Source organism: Rhopalosiphum maidis, chromosome 2, assembly GCF_003676215.2.
Source record: "Rhopalosiphum maidis isolate BTI-1 chromosome 2, ASM367621v3, whole genome shotgun sequence".
Taxonomy (NCBI): domain Eukaryota; kingdom Metazoa; phylum Arthropoda; class Insecta; order Hemiptera; family Aphididae; genus Rhopalosiphum; species Rhopalosiphum maidis.
Genome location: NC_040878.1, coordinates 9,035,973 through 9,052,358, shown reverse-complemented (window position 1 = coordinate 9,052,358; position 16,386 = coordinate 9,035,973). Strand labels below are relative to the sequence as shown.

The following is a 16,386-nucleotide window of genomic DNA, read 5'->3' as shown; positions in this document are numbered from 1 at the left end:
GAACACTATTATTTATCGATGTATTATATTATCTAGTAATATCATGATAATTGATTATGGTAATTTTGGTATATGATATTATTTTTCATACAGATCTCGAAATAGTCGAGAAAGTACGATATAAATAATGGTGTACGGTATACTTATTTTTATTTCTATTATATATGCTAATGTGAATAATTATAAGTTTAAATTTTTACATTACTATGAAATGTTATCAAACTGTTATAAAATTACGAGTACCTATACCATATAAAGTAATAATAAATCTGTAATAATTTAAATTTTATTTAAATATATTGTAATATGTTATTGTAATATTAGAGGTATCTATCGGTTATTTTTCAATCATTTTGAACAACGATTTTAATGAACATGTTTTACCGTATCTAGTGTTAGTTATGTTTTGATGAGGTGTCTATAAACGCGTGATATGTATATTATAGTCGAACTGATTAAGTAAATAACATATCAATATAATAATTCATAACATAAACCTTAAATATTTATAAATTATACATATATAAAACAACCACAAGCTTTTTTTATGTATCACTTTGATGACGACAGTACGACACTATTTAACTTTTATTTCATAGAGTTGTTCTAACTACTCTCACGATGCCCGTTTTTTCGAATAGCATTCAGCTATTGATGCCGAAAGTCTTCAATAGTTCACTGCAATTGTGTCACTACTTAAGAAAATACAAAATATGTTGTTTAGTACTTGAGAAGCTGAAATTTTCCAGTTAAATTCAAAAGGGTTAAGTTTCCAATAAAAGATTGTTTTGCAATGAACAATAGTTAATACAAACACAAAACGCAAATTTATTATTATATATTTTAAATAATGTTAGCGGATTCTGAATTGTATTGCGTTAACATTTTTGTAATACCGTGTTATATGTACATGACAAAAAACGCAGGATGATATTATGTATCGCTTCAAAATAAAGTTTTTTATCTTCATAAGACTGAACTCCTTAAAAAAAACAAAATAGTTTTTATTTTATAAATTGTTATATGATATAAAATAGTCATTACCTATTTTTTAATTAGTCAAATAGGTAATATAAAGTATATTGTAAAAATAAATTAAAATATTAATATCATTAACTTATAATTAGTGTAACATTAACTTATTTGTATTGTTTTACAACATAATTTTGGAATATTATAAGATATTTCATATTAATTATAATATAGGTCGAAGCCTAAAACCCAAAGGTAAGTATTTATGGTGATTAAGATTAATATTTGTTATTTTATTTCATTTTAAATTTTACTATATTAGAGATCCTAACTTATTTCAATAATGTTTTTGACAGCCATTCTTCGTAAAACAAGACATTGGTATACACTCCTGGCTTGTTGGCTCGTCCGCAGCCATAACCCCAACTCGTTATACCCATAACAGTTTCACCTGAATAAAAACATGTAAAGAATAAATATATATATAAGATATTATTAAAACACAGATATCTAACATATAAGAACATATCTATACCATAACCACATAAAACATTTAAATAATTTATAAAATACGAATAATTAATATTACTTTGTTTATGAATAACTCATTAAAATATACGAAAATTACGTTAGCTATAGTTTTATCGATATACCAAATAATTATATTATAATGTACACATATTACACAATTGTTAATTTTTATACAGGTAGCAAGCAGTATGTTTGTCCCCTAATTTTTGAAAAATAAATATTATCACCACATCTACTATGTATACATACTACTACATACCTATTCATTAAATAGCTAATGTGGAATGGATAAACTTTTTCCGACGATTTAAAATTTAAAATTACACACATTTTTAAGTTCGTAATATGCATTATGCACTTATGTAATTTGTTCGTATCACACACACACATTAGAATGGTATGGTTATAATAGTAAATGCAATAACATTAGCAATAGTGATATAAACTTTTAATTTTTAAATTTTTAATAAAATATGTATATTTATCATTATCACTCGTGTAATAGGTACTCAGTAGTTAGTAGTTGACATATATTATTATAAATTCTAATGCTTTAATATTATTAAAAAAGTCGTTTTAAACTAAATAAAATAGCCAATAGGTATACATGGCGATTAGCCTAATGTCATTAGGTATAGTTTTTTTTTCAATTTATTTATTGTTTTAAACTTTTACCTAATTCTGTAGAGCACACCATAGGGCCGCCGGAATCGCCTTGACAGGCATCGGCTCCGCCGTCTAAGTTTCCCGCACAAAACATCCCGTTGCTAATTGTCGTTTTTCCGTACACATAAGCAGCTTTACATATTTTCATGTCTATTATCGGCACTGTTGCTGATCTCAAGGTGTTAGCGAAACCTGTTAAAATTAAATCAACCAAAATAAAAACTGTATATATCAATTGCTGTTATACCATATTATTATTAATCATAGCTGGTATTTATTGTGGTAAACTTACTCGAACTGATGGAACCGTCTGATCCCCATCCGGTGATGGTACAGTTCATATTAGAATTTAATTTGATAATTTCCGTTGGCAAACAAATTGGCTGAACGTATTGATTGAACTTGATTCCCGCACCGCTAGTTTTTAATTTGATTACGGCTATATCGTTGTTCAATTTAACGCTTACCTCAAAATTCTCGTGAATGTAAATTTCATCGATGTAAATATCTTGTTCGGAGTCTTCGGGCGTCTAAATCAAATATATGAATTCGTTTAGGCGTATGTACCATGTTTGGTAGTTATTTGATTAATTTATTCTATTTTGAAGTCAGAGTGAAATGTAGGGTTAGATACAACATTATAAACCAAGGTGCAGAGGTTATCATACGGAGAGCGATCGATTGGAAGATTTGATTTTAAAATTGAACGAAGTAGATGTAGTCTACTGTTAAGGAGTTTTCTTTTTAGTTTAAGGTGGGGGCCCCAATTTATTCTTTTATCAGGGATAATTCCGAGATATTTTATACTAGAAGATGATACAATATTTGAGTACCTTGAAAGTTGAAAGTGAATAGATGTATGGTCGACTCTTTTTAACGTAAATGTTACATATACAAATTTGACAGGATTTATTTTAATTCACCAGTTAGTAGCTCAATTGTCAATTGAATTTAAGTGGGTTTATATTAGGCTGGATGTTTCATCAGGATTATTTTTGGAATTAAGTATTGAAGTATCGTCAGTGTAGGTGGTAATGGTGGTGTTTGTAGTCATAGTCCACAGGTATGTCAGCCGTATAAATAATAAACAGCTCTGGAGTGAGGTTGCTGCTTTGGCGTATACCAGCTTTTTACAATATTATAAATGTATGTAATTTTTCAATTTAAGAACAAAAAGTGAATTTTTATTTTTTAAATCAGATTTTTTCATTTTTAAACAAAGAATAAGGAGGTGAGTTTATGCATTATAATGCTATATTGGTAATTATATCCCTTAAATAATTCTTCTATTTTATAGTATAATATGATAGGTATATAGTTCCTATACTGCAAGTAATTAAGGTAATTACTTACCCCCATGTTGTAGTCACCAATCCTAACGAAGTAGAAGTCTTTATCCAAATCACGTACACAATGCGCCGCTGTCAATACGTGGTACTTGGAAATGATTACCGCTCCGCAAACGTGTTCCGTTTGACCGGCTGGTGTTCTCGATCTAATACTAGCCTATAAAACATGGTTTAGCCGACGATCAAGAATAAGTAAACGAAAATAATTATATATAAGATATAACCACTGGTAATTGGTTAAATGCAATTCAAGCCAATTATCGAGGATGGCCTATAAAATATGAATTACCGTATTTTACTATTGTCTAAGAGGTATTTATATTGAATGGTAAAAAAATTACATTCTACCAAAAATGATGTAAGTAGTACCAACTATAATATATAATTTGAATTCACAAAAAAGTAAACGATAACTTATTTTATAATGGTTTTTGAAATTGTATTTGCTCTCAGTTGTTTCGAGGTCCGATACTTCATGAAATTGCATAAATTTTATTTCTTATCGTGAATATTGCAAAATTTAATTGTTGGGTCATATTTAAATTGTTTCACTGAGAACCGACGTAACAATATTAGTATAAGTACCAACGCAGATTTAATCAGATTATCTGATTTTATATTATTATTATTTAACTATACAGGTAACGGCGCAAATCAAACAATATTATTTTATTCGAAAACACATATTATATTTTCCTTCACTCAAATTAATTATAATGCACTGACCTGCCAAGGATGGTCTCCTCTTTCGGTCTTAAATCCCGACGCAATTCTCTGTTGCACCATACTCATAGACTTTGGAACTGTCACTAATCGCCTTCCACACTGATTGGACAACAGTTCTTTCAGGTTCTTTTTCTTCGGCAATGTACTTTTTGTCGTCGTTTCCTGTGTGTCGTTCGTCTTAGCGATTAACAATGAAACAAAAAGTGGAAAATTTCAGTATAGTTTAAAAAAATCTAATACACAATATGGCAGCAATAGAATGCGTCACATAAGTAAATATCCAATATTTGTGAATAGACCATTATGATGATTCTTTTTATTTCATACCTATTCCAAAGCAAAATATTCTTTTAAGAAATTTAAACATATAAAAACTGAATTTTATATAAGTACCTATAATATTAGTATAACTACTGTATGTCATATGTACCTAGATAGTTATAAGCTTATATTATAAGTATTTAAATTTTAAAGTTTATTATATGATGTGTGAGATTAGCACAGAGATACTGGGTGGCGGGTAAGTAGATACCTATTTCGCAAAATGTTTGTCTACAACACTCTTTGGGTTCTAACTTCTCATCAGAACTTTTAACTTTTCGAAAAAATAATAGTTAATCTTTTAAGAGGATCACCTTATATACATGGGCCCAACGTCGTGACCACGAATAGATGTTAGAGGATGGAATACAATGCTTTATAAATATACAAACATTTGAGAAATTATTTACTAAAAATGTAAATATGGCCTTGTTTTTAATCAATCATGTAGGTAGTTATCATCTCTATATTTTTATAGTCACTTTAAATAAGTAAATACTGTAGATATAGTCGTAGGTATTTTTTTATCGATATTATAGTTTAATGGAAATTGGCAGTATAGGTACTCTGAAATCCATGCGATTATGGTAATGAATAACAGTAGCGGGTATCCAGGTACCTTTAATAGTTTAACATGCAATATTGAATACTATTATTCATATTATTTGAGTAATATACGTAGAGACTGTTTACAAGGTTTATTATTACATTGTTTTTTTTTATTGTTTATGGTTAACATATTATTTTATCATAGTATACATGGACAGACATTTGGTTGATTTTTTTTTAGAGGTGAGGGGATAAGTAATATTCAAAGTAAATTGGCTCGCACCTAGAGGTTATTAACATAGTCCACTAATGACGGATGTACCACGTATATATGGGGATGGGCTATTGAAATAGTTGTAAGGGCGGAACCCCTCTTTTATTTTGTCATCTAATAGAATGAGTAGGTATATTTCAATTTATAATATTTTTATTTTTATGTACACAACTCTGCAAGTACGTATATAGATATCAGTAGGTAGATAATCACCGTATACGTCCAAGTTGAAAGTTAAAATTTGCATTTAATCGAAAACATAATTGGAAGTTTTTCATGTCCAGGCCTTATTATTTTCATCCAGGATTAAAAATACCTCAATATATTTTCAGCAATGTTTTTACAAAGCTGAATTTTAAATTTAATTACTTTTTTAGAATCCGAATGGCAAATAACAGACACGTCTTCGCTGTGTTTACAATTGTGCTGTCCCCATTTCTCATGCAAACAATCTTCCAAAGATGTTTCGTTGCCCACGCACCGCAATTGATCTAACCAGATCAGTCCATTTCCGGGACCAAAAGCTGCTTCTTTTTTAAACTAAATATATTTTACACAGAAGAAAAATGAAAATAATATATCTTGCACATCCTTAAACAGTACAAATTAATTGAAATATAACGCTCACTTCTGCAGTTCCCTTAAAACCTAGACCGTTACAAATGACCAGTGCTTCGTTCGTACCAAAATCATCATCACACACCGTTCCCCATACACCAAACTGACGTACTTCGACCCTGCCTTCCATACCTGCTCGACGTTCGTTACCACCGACTAAACGTATCTCTAAAGGCGACTGCACCATAGAAAATTAATATTAAAGTAGGTTAGGTTAGATAAAAAGTACAAACATTTTAGTAGAACTAGATCAGAAGAAAAAACAAAGGAATTGAAAGTCGAAAGTTGAAACTCAACACATTTGTTTACAAACATGTAAACACATTTTTTTTTTTTTGATAATTAAAATTCCACATTAAAATGCTGGCATCAATAATTATTATAATCTATTAATTCAAATGCCAGCGTTTTAACTTGGTTTTTTTCATTTACATAAAAATAAAAACACATTAAAATAAATTATTTATATTTAAAGATTCTCTATTAAGGAATATTCTTCAATTTCATTAAGCTATTAATCTATATATCACATTCAATTATTGTATGATTTGTATGTGTAACAGATTTAAAAATAAAAATATTTGATTCAAAATTAATACATAAAAACAATTTAAACAAATACATCAAACTCTGGCATATGAATTAACATAATATATTATAATAATTAATAATAGCTACAAATATTAATGCACAAAATTATCCTTTTTTCTTAGGAGCTATTTTCTGAATAAATTTTTTTGGAGCCTTAGTTGTTGTACTAGTTGATGGAAATATCGGTGTAGTAGCCTTAGAAGTAGTGACACTCACATTACAACGTTCTGGTGATTCGTCCGATCCATCAGTACAATCTGTATATGAATCACATAAGAAACGTACTGGAACACATTCTCCAGATTTACACTCAAATTCATCATTTGAACAAGCTTTTCCACCAGCAACTCTACACACAACACCAGCTGACTATAACACAGTAAAAAAAAAAAAAAAATTAATATCAAATATTAATATAGTATTTAGAACAATAAAAATAAATTTTCCATTTAAAAAACTACCTCTTGAGCATTGCAATCATGAACTCCCCATTCTTTGAATTGACAAGAGTAAAGTGAATTTTCAGTTCCATTGCAATCTAGATCATCCAATACAAATCTTGTTTTGTTAGGCACTCCATAATAGGAATTTGATTTTACAGCAACAGAATTTAGAAAACCAAGTTCTCGACAGATGACATTAGCTTCTCGTAAATCAAATTTATCATCACATATAACTCCCCATTCACCTAAGACTATAATAATAAATAAGTATTTAAATTAAAATTAATCTCAATTTTTTATTTTTTTTTTTTACTTTTGACTTCAACACGTCCTTCATTAGTGGTATTTCCACCCATCAGTCTAATTTCATATCCCATCATATCTTTAGTACATTTAGTTTCATCACTTCGATCTCCACAATCATTATGTCCATCACATTCCTAACAAAATGTGTAAATAATCATTAAATAATATTTACTAGTTTTGTTAAATCTTAAAAGTTGTAAATACAAATTTAAAGTATACTTTTGATTTATCAACACAATTTCCATTTTCACAAATAAATTTTCCTATACAAAGAGCTTTATCAGTTTCGTAGTAATCCCAATCTTTATCAGATTCTAAAACTGTTGTAGTATCAACTTTTGTTTTTTCATTTAATATACAAGTTTGTTCATTTTTACTGAAAATAATACAATATTAATGAAAAATAAATTATTTAACCAGTATAAAATTTAACAATTAAATAAATTTAACTAACTTATGAGAAAATGATTGACAAACAAAACCATCTGCTTGCATGCAACGGTTAGCACAAGTGTTAACGGTAGTATGAAGCCATTTTTCAGCTTCATGGCTTGTCAATCGAGCTTCTGGAGTTTTAATAAAATTGTCCAAAATATTAGAACAATTTTTTTCATCCATACCGTTACTACAATCCTAATAGATAAAAATAAAATGATATTAAAATTACTTGAAAAATATTTTCAACTAAAAAAATATTTGAATACAAGATATCAACTAATTTGACTAGAAGATAAAATGTAGATTGCATTCATTATTTAAATTGTAGAAATATTTAAGAAAAATGATTTTCTAAGTAAAATAGTTCAAAAAGAAACCAATACATTTTTAACTATTCTAAACTATTCTAACACATGAATTTATTCAACTTACTGCTTGATTATCACAAACCCAGGCTTGAGTAATACATTCATTAGGTTGGCATTCAAAAAATCCTGCGTCACATTTTGGTTCTTCGATCATTCGACTGACTACAATTTAAAACATATTAATATATAAAAACTATTTTAAATATTGTAAAAATATTTTCTATACAACCTTTTTGTGGTTTAGTGGCAGCATTACAAACTGGTATATCGCAAAATTCACTTCGCACTATTCCATTTGATGTTTGTACATAGCACCATGGCAGCAAATCAGTACCGTCAGGATTTCTACATTTGTTATGTTTGACTAATAATGATCTTCGAGTTTTTTCTGATACTCTGTACTTCATAGCCACTAAAACTTGCTGATCTTCCCAGAATAAACAGGCATTACCAGATGAAGTCGTATTTGCAGAACCAATGTAATCTGAACCAGCCCCATTCACACAACCTAGTAATTTTATTTGTCAAATTAATATTATTAGTGTTAATAAGCATATTATTAGTTCATACAATAAATTATTGAATCATCATTTTTTATGAAAAAAACCTTACCAATGTCATCAACATCTCGTTCGCAAACGTAAGGTAGTCTATCAGTCTTTGTTCCACAATCAATGGCTTCCCAGTAATAGTACTCAGAGTCACATAATTTTGTGCTGTTCGGATTAGAAGGACAAGGGAATGATTTTTGTAAGACAATACATAGTGCACGGTTTGTTTTGATATTGGGTGAAAGAACTTTTTTAAATTCCCAACCTATAAGCATAATATATAATTATTAATTAGTATTGCATATTAAACTACATGTTAACACTACATAACACAACTAATCATGTTTATCACCTGGCCACCAATTTTGGTATACAAATGGATTTTCAGTGCCTTCCCAAATCCATATGGGACTTCCTAATAATGATACACCAACTCCTGAAGTCAGGATAGGACTTTCTGTTTTCTGTCTAGATAACCATTCAGATATGAAATCATTTTCTTTCTAAAACAAATAAAATAGTCCACTATAATAATAGAATAGTTAATGATAAATGTATAATTATAATTATATATTGACTATTAATAGTAAATGTATTTTGATTGTAACTTTGTAAGCATGAAAAAAAAGTTTAAATTCAATAAAAACAAGTAATTTTTACAAATGAATGTTTTTACTTTTTATTATAATTATTTTGGAGTATTTACTTGTGAGCTAATATCTAAAAGTTTTCCTCCACGTTTAAGACAGTGTTCCAATGCTTCAGCTTTGCTATAGCCAATGTCTTGAACTTTACTTTGTTTTTCTGGTACAGGAATAAATAATTTATAACATTTTCCATCATAAGATACTTCTTCTGGTTGACATTCAGAGCCTGAATTCGATCGACATTTTACCCAGACTGCATCTCTTTCAACATTACAAGTTTTATCTATTAAAATGAAAAAATAAAGTAATAAATTAATATACTATTAAGTTAAATATTTTATCGATTTATATATTTATAGTCTTGAATAATTTAAAAAGAACAAAATTATAAATATTTTATGTTCTATTCAATTTTAATGAATTATTTATGTTTACATATCATTAACAAATATATTTAAAACTAAAATTTTTTAACTATTTTAGGATACAATTTTCATAACATTAGAATAAAGTTATATAACGCCTAAAACAACACTTTGTCTGACCAATCATAATGAAAAAATTAAAAGAACATGATTTATGAATTTATAAAAAGAACTATATAATATATTGTTTTTAGATTTAATATAAAAAAAGTCTAATTTTTCCATAAATATTAAATAACAATGAAGCAGATACTATTATATTTAATATGTTGTTTATAGAAGTATTGTATAAATGTTTTATGGTTAGATTTATAAATTTTGATCAATGGATAATGTTTATGGTAATAATAATAATATAAATATTATAGTAGGGATCACCAATTCATATTTTTAGGAGGTTACTTTTAGATTCGGGAAGATTTTAGGGGCCGTCAAAATTGAATGTACATGTTTATATCAAAAATAAGATTAAAAAAATTAAATAAAAAGTAATAAAAATTTCTTTCAATTTATCAAAAAAAAAAAAATAATAAATAAATAATTAAATAAAAATGATCTTCTTATCTGCAAACTTGATAAAGTTTGTACACAATCCACAGTGAGGAATACAGACTGGTATTTAGTAATATAGTTAATTAATATTTCAGATTTAAAATATGATTTAATATATAGGTTCAGATGAATAGATTATACTTGGTAAGGTAGTAAAAATAATTTAGTATAATTAATTTTTATAAATATTATAAAATATACTTTTTTTATTTATGTAATATAAAATTAATTGTTATAACTATTAAATAAAAAATATTTAGTTTTTGTATAGTACTTATACCAAACTTACCATTTTGGAGTTTGCAATTATGAAATACACTTTCTTGACCATTACATGTTACTTTGGTAACACCTATATTTCTTAATAATCTAGTAGGATTATCAGTAGTCACAGTTAAACCTTGCCATGTTTGTTCTGCTCCTCTAATTAAAGTAAATAATAAATTACCATATTGATTGTTAATTATTTTCAAGAAAAATTGTGTAATTTCATGAAGCTCTAATATAAATACAATATTTTACATTAAATTAAGTTACTAATATTCTAAAAATATGCTATTTAGTTATTGTTTAAAAAAATTATAATAATTAATTAATATGAGATACCTCTTAAACCCAAGTTGTTTACAAACAATATCTGCTTTATCAATTGTCCATGAGTTGAGTTCATCACAAACCACACCCCATTGAAAAGGCTTTTCTTGAACTTGTAAAAATCCTTCAGAACTTTTTGGACCACCACGTAACCGAATTGACTGAGTACTATTTGGTTTCAAATCAATTCTCACTACTACATTGTTATTTATATTTTTAGGGGGCGTATAAACTATAGAAGAGTTTGGTAGAAAGTTATCTGGTAAATCAATAGATGTAGGGTTTCTTAAGATTTTTGACTGTTTATTTTCAATTAGCAAAGTTTCTACCACGGCTTGATTATGATTTTCTAAAGGTTCAGTTTTAGTTACTACATTACTATTACTAGTTTCTTGATCAATGTCTCGTCTCACATCAATGAGTGGAGTATAATCTTCTTGTATTGATGTTGGTGTAGTGTACATAATAATATAATCATTTTCTTCTGTGGTTGATGTAGTTCTTACAAATTGATTACATTCTACATTATATGGGTGATCACAGACAGATATAGTAGGGTTAAACAATGTTCCAGGACCACAGTCCATTTCAAATGCTCTACCATTTGCACAGCTCAGAAATTTGGAACATTCTGTAGGATGTGGTTTAATACCACTGAAGCCATTTGGACACTTAGAATTGGTAGCTGATGATGAGTATACTGGAGATTCTTGTGAAGGAGATTGAATATTATCCGTATAGCTAGGATTTTGAATTTTACCTAAATTTTCTTTTTGTTCAGGGTATTGTAAACCATTGTAATTATTTGATAATTTTTTACCAGAAGAATCTCTATTAGAAATCAATTCTGTGTTTTGTCTTGACTGTTCTGTATTATCAATAGGCTTGGAAATATTTGAAACAACTATTCTAAATTGTTTATTCGTTCTTGAATCTCCATTAGTTTGCCTATTTTGTGGTATTGGATTCAAATATTGTTGTTCAGTTTCACTAACCTTAGGGTGATCTAAATAAACAGGTGAAGATTTTGAGTTATAACCTTGACCATTTGAAATAGAAGATTGTTGCCCATTATTTATGTTAGTTTGACTTGCATATCCTGATGAATCATAATTATTTGGTTTATTATAATCTATTTGTTGTTTGTTACCTAGATCAAAAGTCGATGCTGGCTTGTTGAATTGATTATTAGGTGTTTGAAATTCTTCATATTCTGATTCTTCATTTGTGCTAGGATAAGAACTTAGACTAGAACCCTGTTTCACTTTAAGCTGTCCTCGAATCCAAGAATTTGGATTAACAGTAGAAGGATTTGAAATTGGTTTTTGATTTCCGTTATAACCGTTTTGTGAATAAGGTGGGTATGGGGATGGAAATCGTATTTTATTTTTTTGTTGATTAATTTGTTCTTGTTCAGATAAATAAGTACTCTGAGTTTCTTGAACATTACCATAATTATTGGGTGTCCTATAGTTATTTTGATTTGTTAAAAATTGATGGCCTTCAACAATTGACTGACCTTTTGAAAATGGTATAGTTCCTTGTTCTAGATTCACATATCCATTAGGATTGGTTCTTGATGGATTTGTATTAAAATTTTGTTGATTAGAAAACTGCTCTTGAGTGGGTGTAGGATAGTTTGAATTACTATTAATTGGCTCAGGTTTTGATTGTGGAGTAGGATAGAAATTGTTCTTAGTAGGGAATTGCTGTTGAATAGGTCCTTGATAATTTGGGTTTCTATTTACTGGCTCAAATTTTGTTGGTGGATTTTGAATAAAGTTTTGTCTGTTAGGGGATTGCTGTTGAATTTGTCCTGGATAATTTGTGTTACTAGTAGGTAGTTCTGAACTTGGAGAGATTCTTGAAATAAATTCTTGTTTTTCAGGTGTATTTTGTTCATTTGGATAAAATTGCTGTGATTGTTCTTCAGTGTTTTGTTGAGTATATCCATTAACAACAAAATTAGATCCATAGAGTGGTTTGGACTCTCCAGTTTGTAATCCATAATCTGTGGTCACGGCTGAACCAAAGTGTTGTAAAGTATCTGTATTCAAATTTTGACCTTCAACAATAAATTGTGTTCCAACTAATGGGTTATTTAATTGAGGCTGATATTGATTAGTTGATTGAGGTTGATATTGATTATTTGATTGAGGTTGATATTGATTATTTGATTGAGGCTGATATTGGTTTGTTGATTGAGGTCGATATTGATTATTTGATTGAGGCTGATATTGATTATTTGATTGAGGTTGATATTGATTAGTTGATTGAGGTTGATATTGGTTTGTTGATTGAGGCTGATATTGATTATTTGACTGAGGTTGGTATTGATTAGTTGAATGAGGTTGATATTGGTTAGTTGATTGAGGTTGGTATTCATTGGCATTGTTAATAAATACTTGATCTTGATTAGAAGTTTCAGCGTTTAAATCAAAATTCTGATTAGGATTTCTATTTATGAATGATGAATCAATTTTTGATGGATTTCCATCTAGACATTGTACTTTAGCAGGAAAATCACATTCTAAAGTATTGGGATTAAATAAAGTTCCTGGTCCACATGACTGGACATAACCACGGCCTTTAAAGCAATTTAAAAACTTTTGGCAATCTGATTGAATAGGGAATAAGCCAGTTGTTTTAGAAGGACAATTTTTTCCATCCGATGATATAACTGCATTATTCTACAATAGTAAATGTAATAACAAAATAAATAAACCTACTTTGTTGAATAAAATAATAATTTTATAAAATTCTTACCTCATTGTTTATATCTTGGGGACTCTGTGTCTGTTGTTTATAAATTGAAGAAGCAATAGGTTTGATTTCAGGTTTATTGTTTTCTCTAGGACCTCCATTTTTTACTCCAGAGTTAGCATTTCCATTAAATGCATTCCAGTTCAAATGTTCCTCAGTAAGTGACGGTTTAGTCACTGCATTTGCGAAGTGAATAGTCTAATAATCCGATTTACAAAAATTGATTAATACATATAATAATACTTCTTTATTTATACCTAAAATACTTACATACAAAGCTTTATTGTGTAAAAAAAGTAAAATTACAAAAATGGTGCAACTCTTCATGTTGATGCGCACATTTAAACTGAAAATATTATCATTTTACTTGGGTTTTCTAATACTTATCTAGGTCCAAGAGATCAAAGGTTGAAAAACATTTACAGAAAAACAAGACTATTTTATAGGCTTATCTATATACAACACAAGTAAAATGGACCTTGCCAATATGTCCGGTTAGATAACCCTTTCTTGATCCACAAACAATAGAAAATATGTATTTATATTATAAAAATAATACTAATTACTTACTAATAAATAATAACTTTATTTCCAGAAAATAATTATTACAATAACAGCAATCAAGACATTTTTAACTTAGATTTAGTCTTATGTAATATATATTTGTATGGATGTTCATTGTTGTAAGGTGTTGTTGGAATTCCAAAACATTTACGTACTTGTGGAGACAATAAGAATAAGTTTTGAGAAAGACCATAAATACTAGATGCGGTCCAATATAAGCTCACACCCTAAAAAAAAAAATAGTTTACATCGATCATAATTTTAAATCAATTAATTTTTTAAAACAAAATATAGAAATATAAATACTGATGGCAGAAAACATGAAAGTGGCATCATAATAATAGTGAGACCTCGAAAGACATTTGTTATAATTTTTTGATTACGTGTTGGTTCTTTGTTTCGGGATTGTGTTTGAACCTATAAATATATAAATAAGATTTGTATAGTTAAACAAATATGTTTTTTTTATAAATATAAACAAACAGTACTAAATATACTAAATAATTTGTTTATTTAAATTAAATTACCTCAATAATTAAAAGATTTGATAGACACATAATTAGAGGTAAACACAAAGTTGGGTCTATGGCAGTTAAGTTTGTAAACCATAAAATTCCACCATCAGTTAGTTCATAAAACCTAGCAACAGCTTTTAAAAATGTGGATCTTTTATAACAAAACATGAAAAAAATATAATATAGTATTAGGTAATAGGTATATTAGTAAATTTTACCATCATCACTTGGTGGTAACATTAATGTGAGATTACGAGTTGCTATCGACATACAAATCCATAATGGTAATTGTACCCAAACTACAATTGTTGACTTTGCAGGATGACAGTTTTCTTTTACTATTAATTCATTCCAATACTTTTTTACCTACAATAATAACCAAAAAGTAGACAAATATATTAAACATGGAAATATTGTTTATTAAATGAGATATTTTATTTTAATAATAATTTATATACTTACAGCTTTGTTATAAACACGTTTAGCTTTATTTTCTGGCCATTTATTCAATTTTAATGACTTAACTACTTCTTTTTGTATTTCTTTTACTGTTGATTGAAATTCAATAGAAAGATTTTCCAATTTTGAATTATTATAATGCTGAAATAAAAAATAAAAATATTTTATTAAGTACCAAATACCAATCTAAATCTAAATATAGAATATATTTCTCGAGTTTCTATTTAAGTATTACTTATTTTATTATGTATACACAAAGCTTACTAGTAGTGAAATATTACTGGAAAATTAAGCTATAGAAATAATATATTATTACTTAATTTGAAATATCACATTTGTTATAAGTACAAACTTTATTTAAAAATTAACTTTATAACATTTAACTTTGTATATAAATGTTTTAATTTTAATTTTTTAGGAATAAGATTACACAAATGGAATTTTACCTACTTGATACACTGTCAGTGGTAGAGTTATCACTAATCTCAGAGTTACAGCACTAAGCATTATTGTAGCCCACCAAGGCGTACCGGTAAATTCATGAAATGAAATTATAAATTGTTGGGCATAAGCTACTGGTGTACTGTTTGACAATGCCATAAACCAAGAAGGAAATGTTACTGAGGAAACAGATGTAACATTTCTGTTCAATGAATGTAAATAATAATCGTTTTTTTTACTATGATGTGATGAACATGGATTTGGTCTTTTCATATAATAGCTCAAATACCGGCAGTCGATGAATTTTCTTAGGTTTGTTTGACGAGTGCATAATGTCTGCAAAATCATTTTATGATTTGCTGCTTTCAAATGATATATAAAATAGAATAACTTGCAATTATGAAAAATAAATAAAATTTTTTAAAACTTTAATAGCATAATATAGTGGATTGTATGATAATGTGACACATGGTCAAATAGTCCAAATGTTTAGTGATTTATTTAGTTTGAGATTATAAAAATAATAATTTAAAAAAATAAACTACAAATTAAAATTAAACCCTAGTTATATTATTATATAGATTTTTATACGGCACTGACAGTCCGATATTTTACCGGACAATTGTATATTTTGTATAATATTATATGATAAATGATAATATTGTTGTTGTTATTATCTTTAATGATATATGCACAGAAAAATTTATTCTATGGTATACTTTT

At 27.8% G+C, this 16,386-nt stretch overlaps 2 protein-coding genes across 4 annotated transcripts; both read right to left on the bottom strand.

Moving 5' to 3' along the window:
• Positions 1-869: 869 nt before the first annotated feature.
• Positions 870-14,269, bottom strand: LOC113553789. 2 transcript variants are annotated; one of them, XM_026957317.1, is made up of 23 exons: positions 14,255-14,269; positions 13,955-14,030; positions 13,688-13,882; positions 10,934-13,611; positions 10,617-10,750; positions 9,410-9,633; positions 9,056-9,206; positions 8,765-8,968; positions 8,382-8,660; positions 8,217-8,314; positions 7,801-7,979; positions 7,566-7,722; positions 7,354-7,480; positions 7,059-7,291; positions 6,814-6,966; positions 6,017-6,184; positions 5,758-5,928; positions 4,245-4,421; positions 3,523-3,675; positions 2,462-2,699; positions 2,179-2,361; positions 1,305-1,423; positions 870-982 (listed from the first exon to the last, which is right to left on the bottom strand). In XM_026957317.1, exons 2-22 carry the CDS (start codon positions 14,009-14,011, stop codon positions 1,305-1,307), a joined length of 6,078 nt encoding a protein of 2,025 aa, XP_026813118.1. In that variant the 5' UTR covers positions 14,012-14,030; positions 14,255-14,269; the 3' UTR covers positions 870-982. The 2 variants fall into 2 exon arrangements, with proteins under 2 accessions (XP_026813118.1, XP_026813117.1); XM_026957316.1 differs by lacking the exon at positions 870-982 and having other exon boundaries at positions 1,160-1,423.
• LOC113553790 (cytochrome c oxidase assembly protein COX18, mitochondrial) lies at positions 14,251-16,344 on the bottom strand. 2 transcript variants are annotated; one of them, XM_026957318.1, is made up of 6 exons: positions 15,673-16,011; positions 15,226-15,363; positions 14,982-15,129; positions 14,776-14,897; positions 14,555-14,665; positions 14,251-14,475 (listed from the first exon to the last, which is right to left on the bottom strand). In XM_026957318.1, exons 1-6 carry the CDS (start codon positions 16,009-16,011, stop codon positions 14,305-14,307), a joined length of 1,029 nt encoding a protein of 342 aa, XP_026813119.1. In that variant the 3' UTR covers positions 14,251-14,304. The 2 variants fall into 2 exon arrangements, with proteins under 2 accessions (XP_026813119.1, XP_026813120.1); XM_026957319.1 differs by having other exon boundaries at positions 14,305-14,475; positions 15,953-16,344.
• Positions 16,345-16,386: the final 42 nt, after the last annotated feature.

What these genes read in the sequence shown, in the direction of transcription:
- LOC113553789 (XM_026957317.1), bottom strand. Translation starts at nt 14,011, where the DNA reads ATGAAGAGTTGCACCATTTTTGTAATTTTACTTTTTTTACACAATAAA. An exon ending in AAACAACTTGGGTTTAAGAG is followed by an intron (nt 10,751 to 10,933) that starts GTATCTCATATT and finishes TACTTTAATTAG; the next exon opens with AGGAGCAGAACAAACATGGC. An exon ending in GGTGTGCTCTACAGAATTAG is followed by an intron (nt 1,424 to 2,178) that starts GTAAAAGTTTAA and finishes GTTTTTATTCAG; the next exon opens with GTGAAACTGTTATGGGTATA.
- LOC113553790 (XM_026957318.1), bottom strand. Translation starts at nt 16,011, where the DNA reads ATGATTTTGCAGACATTATGCACTCGTCAAACAAACCTAAGAAAATTC. An exon ending in TACCACTGACAGTGTATCAA is followed by an intron (nt 15,364 to 15,672) that starts GTAGGTAAAATT and finishes TTTTTATTTCAG; the next exon opens with CATTATAATAATTCAAAATT. An exon ending in GTTACCACCAAGTGATGATG is followed by an intron (nt 14,898 to 14,981) that starts GTAAAATTTACT and finishes CATTTTTAAAAG; the next exon opens with CTGTTGCTAGGTTTTATGAA.